This window comes from Fukomys damarensis, unplaced genomic scaffold, assembly GCF_012274545.1.
Source record: "Fukomys damarensis isolate Sample0158 unplaced genomic scaffold, DMR_v1.0_HiC HiC_scaffold_20, whole genome shotgun sequence".
Classification (NCBI taxonomy): Eukaryota; Metazoa; Chordata; class Mammalia; order Rodentia; family Bathyergidae; genus Fukomys; species Fukomys damarensis.
Window position 1 is genome coordinate 17,711,509 of NW_022900932.1, and position 8,805 is coordinate 17,720,313.

The 8,805-nt window shown below is 34.0% G+C and overlaps 1 protein-coding gene across 7 annotated transcripts in view; it reads left to right on the forward strand.

Annotated features, from left to right (window-relative positions):
• Positions 1-2,320: 2,320 nt before the first annotated feature.
• The window catches only part of Ppp3cb (protein phosphatase 3 catalytic subunit beta), a 39,587-nt gene continuing 33,102 nt past the window's right edge, over positions 2,321-8,805 (forward strand). For 5 of the 7 annotated variants that reach the window (XM_033766541.1, XM_010606960.2, XM_010606977.2 and 2 more), the window contains exons 1-3: positions 2,321-2,521; positions 3,335-3,459; positions 6,326-6,437. In XM_033766541.1, coding sequence (XP_033622432.1) covers positions 2,371-2,521; positions 3,335-3,459; positions 6,326-6,437 — 388 coding nt within the window. In that variant the 5' untranslated portion in view covers positions 2,321-2,370. The remainder of the gene's footprint in view (positions 2,522-3,334; positions 3,460-6,325; positions 6,438-8,805) is intronic. The other 2 variants (XM_033766540.1, XM_033766539.1) reach the window with 1 other exon arrangement.

Below are 8,805 nucleotides of genomic sequence, written 5' to 3' on the forward strand. Positions count from 1 at the left end.
CTGATTACTATATAGATATGCCTTTCTTACTAAAATTTGGATTACAGGAAATTTTTCAACATACTACATTGGTCAAATGAATTTTACTTGATCAAAATTTCTAGTGTTGGTAACTTGGTGATTTGAGGTGTTTTTTGTTTTGGTTTGGTTTGTTTTTTTTTGTTGTTGTTATTTTTTTTTTTGTATACTGGGGATAGAACCCATGGTCTTTGCACAAAGCTCCATCTCTAGCTCTTAGTTGAGTCTCATTAAATTGCCCAGGGTGGGTTCTTGCTTCAGCCTCCCAGAGTAGTGGGATTATAAGTGTATACTACCACGTCTGATTTTGTGGTTCTTTAGGTTGTTCAAGCTAATCCTCCGTGTTTTAGCCATTTCACTGGTGACCATTTACATTAAATTTACTTATGTTAATGTTCAGGTTTTTTCCTATCACAAATAGAGAAGAGTAGAAAAAATAGTCTGAAAGTTGGTCTGCAAAAAAATTCATATAGAAGCCGAGTGCCTTGGCTCTCACTTGTATCCCAGCTACTTGGAAGGCTGGGATAAGATGATAATAAGTTTGAGGATAATCTGGGCAATTTAACAAGATTCTGTCTCAAAAAAAGGACTGGAATGTAGCTCAGGTAGAGTGATTTTCTAGCATCTTTCAGGCCCTGGGCTCAATGCCAGTTAATACAATCACCTGCATGTGTGTGTATGTGTGTATATGTGTCTGTGTTTGTGTTTGTGTGTCTGTGCACATGTGTGTAGATATGCATTTATATGAGAAAAAAAAACTCTGGAACCAGCAATAAATTCTTTTCTTTATAAGATCCCCGTACTTTTTTTGGAGACAGGGTCTTTCTTACTACTTAGTCCAAGACTTGAACTTGCTGTATAATTCACTCTGGCCTGGAACTACAGTCCTCTTGTCTCAGCCTGCCAAGTACTGGGATTATAGGCGTACACTACCACACCTAAGAAAAAAACCTTTAAATGCCTGAAAATCAAATGGAAATGCTTTAACATATTGTACTTAGGAGTTACCAGACTAATGATTGAAAATATTTTGATAAAATATATTTTAACCCCTTATTGAACAGCTTACTTTAGGACAAATTTTATTTGGTCAGTTTTCTTTTTGCCTTGGCAGATTTACCCAGCTGCCAAATAATGCTATAAATGTTTCTTTTTCTATAACTTTTTTATTCACTGATATATTAAAATATATTCCTTTGGATACTCCCTGTTCTTCACTTTTAGTGTTGTGGTGTTAGATCAACACTTATTCCCTATAATTTTCATCTTTTTTTGCTATTGGGAATTGAACTTAGGGCCTTGCGCTTGCCAGGCTGAGCTATATTCCTGGCCCAGTTTTCATCTACTTTTACTCAGGAATGAGTGGTATTTCTCTACCACTCAACTTATTGCCTATCCTTAAAGATATCAAGGATGGTTTTGAAAGTAAAAGTATGCCATGAGTTGAAAAATAAAGAAAGAAAAAAAAAGAAAGAAAGAAAAGCATAGGTCCATAGGTAACTAACCAATAGCCATGGAGGCAGTTTATACTTCTTTTTTTCAGGTGGATAATGACATTCTGACTCTTGGTCAAAGAAGTGGCAACTCCTCTGTGTAACTTGTAGTGGAATATGCATAATGTGCATGAAAACATGCAATATTATTTGTGTCTAACTGAGTTGGGGAAGGGAGAAAGTGCCCCAGTGGATTTTTTAGGGAATTTTGAATTTTGAGCAGAATTTAGCTATTAGTGAAATCATCTTGTTGATTGTTAGCAAGTTTGCATAATCTGAAATGCTTCATCTTAAAATCAAACATTATCTTTTACTGGACAGAGTAGTAAAATTTTTTCTGGCATAATGAGAAAAATGTGAATTTAATCTTGGTCTCAAAAATTTGTATTTAACTTTTTCATTTGTATAATATTTCCAAAGTAACTCTTAATTTATTTGGTAATCAATTCATTAAAATATTTTTTCTTTTTTGTTTTTGGTTTTTTGGTTTTTTTGGTACCAGGGCTTGAACTCAGGACCTTGCACTTTTGATGCAGGTGCAGTGCCACTGAGCTAAATCCCTGGCCCTTAAAGTATGTATTTTTTTAAATGGTTGGCTTACTGATGGAACAAATTTGGCTATAGCATATATATAATGGTTTGTTTAATCTTTAGCGATAAATAATCAACCCCAAATTGGCTACAAAGCATTTTTCTTTCTTATTTTTATTAGGAACATGGTAGGTTACCTCACATTTGGGATTTCTTTGTATTCTGGCTTATGTTAACATATCAGTAGTGACTTATTTTGTATTATAAAAAAATTGCAGCTGTCCCTTTCCCCCCAACACATCGGTTGACATCTGAAGAAGTATTTGATATGGATGGGATACCCAGGGTTGATGTTCTGAAGAACCACCTAGTAAAAGAAGGTCGAGTTGATGAAGAAATTGCACTTCGGATTATCAATGAGGGTGCTGCCATTCTTCGGAGAGAGAAAACCATGATAGAAGTAGAAGCTCCAATTACAGGTAAACTATGGGTGCTTTAGATATTATTTTTATTGTACCATTATTTAGTTGCCTCAATACAAGCTGTTTTTTTAATCATGTCATATATTAAATTAATATTAATGAATGATATCTTGGATTTGCAAATTATTTTCTGTGTGTTAAATTTTTTGGCTTGTTTTCAGTGAATAAATATGATCTTAAGTAACCTGAGTACAGAAATTAGTCTGATATACATTTGTGAAGATTTCATCATTTGTAGTGGACATACTTCAGCCTGACTCAACACTTACTTTTCTTTACTTATTAGAGACAAAAATACCTTGATGTCATATCTGATACCAAAGGTGATCATTTAGAGATTGAGTTAGAATGGAGATTTTAGTGCAGCTGTTATAATTTTGTCATTCTATAACTTAAACACATCTTGACTCCTAAAAGGAAGCTTTATAAATTTAGATAAAAAATTTGTCATTGGCCAGGTGTGGTGTAGTCCCAGCACTCTGGAAGCTGAGGCAGGAGGATTACCACAAGTTCAAGGGCAGCTTGGACTACATAGTGAGTTCAAGGCCAGCCTGAACTACGTGAAGAGACTTTGTCTAAAAAACTAAAAAAGAAAAATTGGTTGCTGACCTCAAATTTCGTAGAATCTGTTATATCTTGTTCTAGGTCTTGGGCATACAAACCCTTGGTTACACTTTTCATAGACCACATCCTTCTTAGTCATTACCTGATAGCATTTATACTATCTCTTTATGTAAAAGAAATTAGAATTTAAGTATTATTTGTTATTTCAGACGTTTTTTTTCATCTCTAATAATCTTCTTGTTTCAGTGTGTGGTGACATCCATGGCCAATTTTTTGATCTGATGAAACTTTTTGAAGTAGGAGGATCACCTGCTAATACACGATACCTTTTTCTTGGTGATTATGTGGACAGAGGTTATTTTAGTATAGAGGTAATAATCATATACTGTCATTTGATTTGTTCTTAAGTGTTAAATAGATGATTTCTATTACTTCCTAGTACAATGAGTTTCTAAAACTACCTATGTTTGGTTCTTTTTAATACCTCTGTATATTCTGAATTTATAAGACCATTTCAATAAATTTCTTTTGTATTAATCTGTATATTTGCCCTTTTTTCCCATTTAAAATTATGAGCAAACTGAGCAGTCTTTATTGCCCTTTTATCTCATGGCTTTAAGAAGATATGTTATTTCTATATTTATCTTTCTTGTCCCTACAGGCACTAAATCATGTGAAAAAGTTTAAAATCTCTGATTAAATGAAGCATATTACAATTCTTTTCTTGCTTAAGCCCTAGTGCTTCTCTATCATGTGTATTAAGACCCAACTATATCATATAGAAACTTTGTGTATTCTAAGTACATCATACAGAGTTTTTATGTATTCTAAAATTGTTTTTAAAAGCTTAAGAGGGCCAGCGATATAGTTTAGTGGCACTGCACCTGCCTCGCAAGCTCAAGGTCCTAAGTTTGAGTCCCAGAATGGGGTGGGGGGGCTGAAGAGGCATGAACACGACCTGTTGATCACCATTTAACAAGATGATTCTTTTTGCTCCTTTTCCCCCTAGTATATAAAGTATGGCAAATACAGAACAATCTGTATTTTTTAACATATGCATCTTTCTTTTCTTTGAAATGAAAACAAAACCATATTATAGTATTGCTGTTACTTGCTTTCTTCATATATCTGTACACTGAGCCTCTTTCCAAATTAATAAATATCTTTCATCTTTAATAGCTGCATTATCTTTCATTGAGTAAACAAATCAAACTTTCTTGTTGGGAGACCCTTAAGATGTTCTCATATTTTTTGCCATTACAAATAATGCCTCAGTGAGCTGTTTGATTAATGCGTCTTTGTGTATTCACCTTGCTATTTGTATAGAGCAAATTCTAGAGGAGAATTTCTGGGTCAAAGCTGTACTGATAGATTTTGTTGTGCATTTAATATGTTCCCAGCATATTCTTAGCACTTAACAGATATTAATTCAATCCTCACAACATTGTTATGAGGTAATGTCTTATTGATTTTATAGATAAGGAACTTGAGGCTCGGAGAGATTAAGCAATTTGCCCAAAATCATATTTTTAGTAATGGCACAGTAAGTAAGGGAGTCAGAATATAAGTCTGTGGTGTTAATAACCTCCTAATAGCTAATAGATATTGAAGCCTTACCTGGTGAATATTCATTTCAGTTTATTCAATATACTTTTCCTTTTTTTTTTTTCATTTGGTACCTGGGATTGAACTCTGGCCCTTGCGCTTGCGAGGCAGGCAGTGGAATCACTGAGCCAAATCCCTTGTCCTAGAATACTTTCCTTTTTGAGGTGTGCTAGGATTCCCAGTGTGAAGCAGAGTTTGGACTCTGTCCCTCCTGCTTCCCTTACAAACTTTATTACTGTGAGTTTTCTTCATCCCAGTTTTATTTCCAACCCTTTAACTTTCTCTGAATTACCTCGGGGCTTCAAGAAAATGAGAAAATGGTTCTTCCTAACAAAAGTTTTGAGGCATTTGGTAAAAAAATAATTAGCTGGGCATGCCTATAATCCCAGAATTTAGGAGGCTGAGGCAGGAGGAGCGCCACAAATTTAAGGGCAGCTTGGGCTACATAGTGAGTTCAAGGCCAGCCTGAACTACATAGTGAACCGCTGTCTGAACAAAGCGGGGGGTGCATGCTGGGGATGTAGCTCATTGGTGCTGCACAAGGTCCTGAGTTTGATCCGCAGTACCAAAATAAATAAAATAAATAAAAATTATATTTTAAAAAACGAACAATTTTAAGAGCTTGAGCATGTTGGTGTGTATATACTTGTATAAGATTGTTTTATAACTGATTCATTTAATACATTTAATTATAAAAGGAAAATAACAAGCAGTAAGTTCATGTTGAGTTCATTAACTATTTCCCTGGTTTACTACTTTTTCCTTGTGAATGAAATGAAAATGTGAAGTTACATATTTCAACATACCTTAATCTTTTAAAAATACAATTTAAAATTTTTGTATATGATTATATAAACCATGTTTCTTTTCATATGAAATAGTCCTTACTTTTTTTTTTAACCAAATAGAATGTTAGTCTTTTTCTTATAATGTTCTGTACTATTTGTTTTAATATTCCTTTTATTATAAATTTGCATTTTCTTTGAATTAGACTGGATTACCAGCTCCTACCTAATTAAGTATTTATGATCAACAAAACAAACATAAAACTCGGCCCTTCCCTTTGTTAAGCAGCATGGTATATTGCTTAAGATTATGGGATCAGAATCTTATTATTTAGGAGTTTTATGATTTTTGTACAAGTTACTTAAGTTTATTGCTTCATTTTTCTTATTTGTAAAATAGAGGTGATAATAATAAATACTTCATGGTATTGTTTGAGGAATACATGAGGATTAATTATATAGTGCTTGACCCATTGTAAGTACTGTAAATGTTAGCTGCTATTATTTTTGACATTATTCTTATATTTAGTAATGGACATAAGGAGGAAGCTATTCTGTTTTTTTTTTTTGTATTGAATAATCTGTAAATTGATAATTATTTGACTTATTGATTTAAATATTTATTGTTCATCTCCTCTTTGCTGGGTACTTTTCTAGGAGTGGAGAATCAGAAGGAGTAAGACAACAAAGTCTATGATTTCATGGAGCTTGTATTTTAGTAAGCGACAAAGATAAAGAGTAATAGAGATCAAAGGGGTAATAGAATTAAAGGAAAAGGAGTAAAAATCAGACAACTTAGTCAAACAAAAATATAAGATAAATTTACTGGAAACATTTTCTTTTGCAGTGTGTCTTATATTTATGGGTCTTGAAGATTCTATACCCAAGCACATTATTTCTTCTGAGAGGCAATCATGAATGCAGACACCTTACTGAATATTTTACCTTTAAGCAGGAATGTGAGTACTTTCATGGGAAATATTTTCACTTCCTCATTTTTGTTTTATGGACTAATGTGGGTAGTAAAAATTATGAAGACTATACAGTGTAATATATAATAACAAATTTTTGGGCTGGGGATTTAGCTTAGTGGCTCCACCACCTGCCTCGCAAGCACAAGGACCTGAGTTTGATCCCCGGTACCAAAAAACAAAACACAAAACAAATTTTGTGTCCACCAACATAAATATTTGGGAAAGATTATCAAGCATGGTCTAGTTTGGTTTGGGTTTTTTTTTTTTTTTTTTTTGGTACCAGGGATCGAACTTGGGTCCTTGCACTGGTGAGGCAGGTGGTGGAACCACTGAGCTAAATCCGCGGCCCTCTGTCTAGTTTTCGTGGTATTTAATTAACAAATTTTCATCTTAATATATCCTAACTTGAACTTTTACAAATATGCATAGGAATAGTTTAGTGTTTTATATATATTTAAAAATATTTATGGCTGGGGATTTAGCTCAGTGGTTCTGCTGCCTGCCTCACAAGCGCAAGGACCTGAGTTTGATCCCCAGTACCAAAAATAAATAAATAAAAATTTTTAATATTTAAGGGGTTGTATATAGTTTTAATGTTAAAATTATAAACCAAAAAAGTTACTGTTGCATTTTAGATTTTTGTTGCCCAATCTCGAGATCATCCCAGATCAGTTCATGAATTGAAATTCTTTTTTGTTGTTTTTTTGTTTTGTTTTGTTTTTGAGACAGAGTCTTACTAGGTAATTGAGGTTGGATTTAAACTAAGTACCCCAGACTGGGCTCTAATTGGGCAATCCTCCTGCCTCAGGCTCCTGAGGATTACAGGCGTGTACCACTATGCCCAGTGGCAAAATTCTTAACCTACAGAGTTTATCTCTTTTCTCTCTCAATTATAACAATGATAATCTCTAAGCCACTGTAAGGCACAGATCAGTATTTGGCATTTTTTAATACCTTAAATTTGTGCTTGTTAAATTAATATTCATGACCATATTAAGCCATAAAGTTCTAAAATAGTAATTCATTTGTCCCTTAGTATCTATGGGGATTTATTTCAGGACCCTCTGTGGCTACCAAAATCTGCAGATGTTCAAGTCCCTTAGATAAAATGCTATAGCATTTGCATATAATTTATGCATATCGTTCCATGTACTCTGAATCATCTCTATATTATTTATAATACTAATACAATGTAAATACCATCTAAATAGTTGTTCTACTATATTGTTTTGGCACCAGGGACTGTTGTTTTGGTGGGGAGAAAGATGGTTTCTGGATTAGATTCTCAGGAGGAGCACACAGCCCAAATTTTAGGGAATGAAGAAAAGAAAAAGATGTCTGTATATGATTAGTACAGAGGCAAGTTTTTGATGTTTATTTTTTGTGGTACTGAGTATTGAACTTTGCTTTCACAGACTGAGCTACATATATCCCCAACCATTTTTAATTTTTTTTATTTTGAGACAAGTTCTCACTAAATTGCAAAGTTACCCATCATGGACTCAAACTTGTGATCCTTCTGCCTCAGCCTTTCAGAGTGCTAGGATTACAAGCATGCCCCATTTTGCCTGGCTCCCTGAATATTTTTGATCTGAGATTGGTTGACTCCACAGATGCAGAATACACAGATAAAGAGGGCTAAATGTAATTTTAGAAACACTGAGATTCAAAACAATCCAATAAAGGTCGTATTAGTAAAGACAGAGTAAAAGAAATAAAGACAGCAGTGGGCAATGGCAGGGAAAAAATATCATAATAACCTCAAGAATGAGGCCCATAACCTAAATGAATAAGAGGAGGCACATACCCTAAACACATAAGATAAAACCTGTGGAAAGTACATGCTTAACCTAAAAACCATCAAAGTAACAATGTTACTAAACACAGTGCTGGAAAACAGGTCTGTCATTAAACTCAGTTTAGAAACTTCGGTTTATGTTTGGATAGGGCTGGGCAAGGAAAAAGAAAATAAAAAAGACAACCATATTTAAAAAACAAAACAAAACTAAACTCTGGTTGCTATATATATTGATAGATTTTTATAACACAAACCAAAAGATTTTGGGCTGACCTCCCTTCCCTATCCCTCGTATGTTCACATTTTCCCACATGCAGATATACTGCCAGATACTCTGGGGCCTTCCAGAACTGTGGCTTTCAACTCAGATATCCTGTGCATGAGCTATTTACCACCTGGAAGTCCTAAATAAGAGGAAATGAGAAATAAGCTTTTGTTTTCTTAGACAGTTAACAACCCTCCCCGCAAATCTCACCACAACAAACTATCCAAGAGTTAAAAGTATAATGGTTCTGTTCAATCCCGGTACCAAAAAAAAAAAAAGGAAAAAGGGTC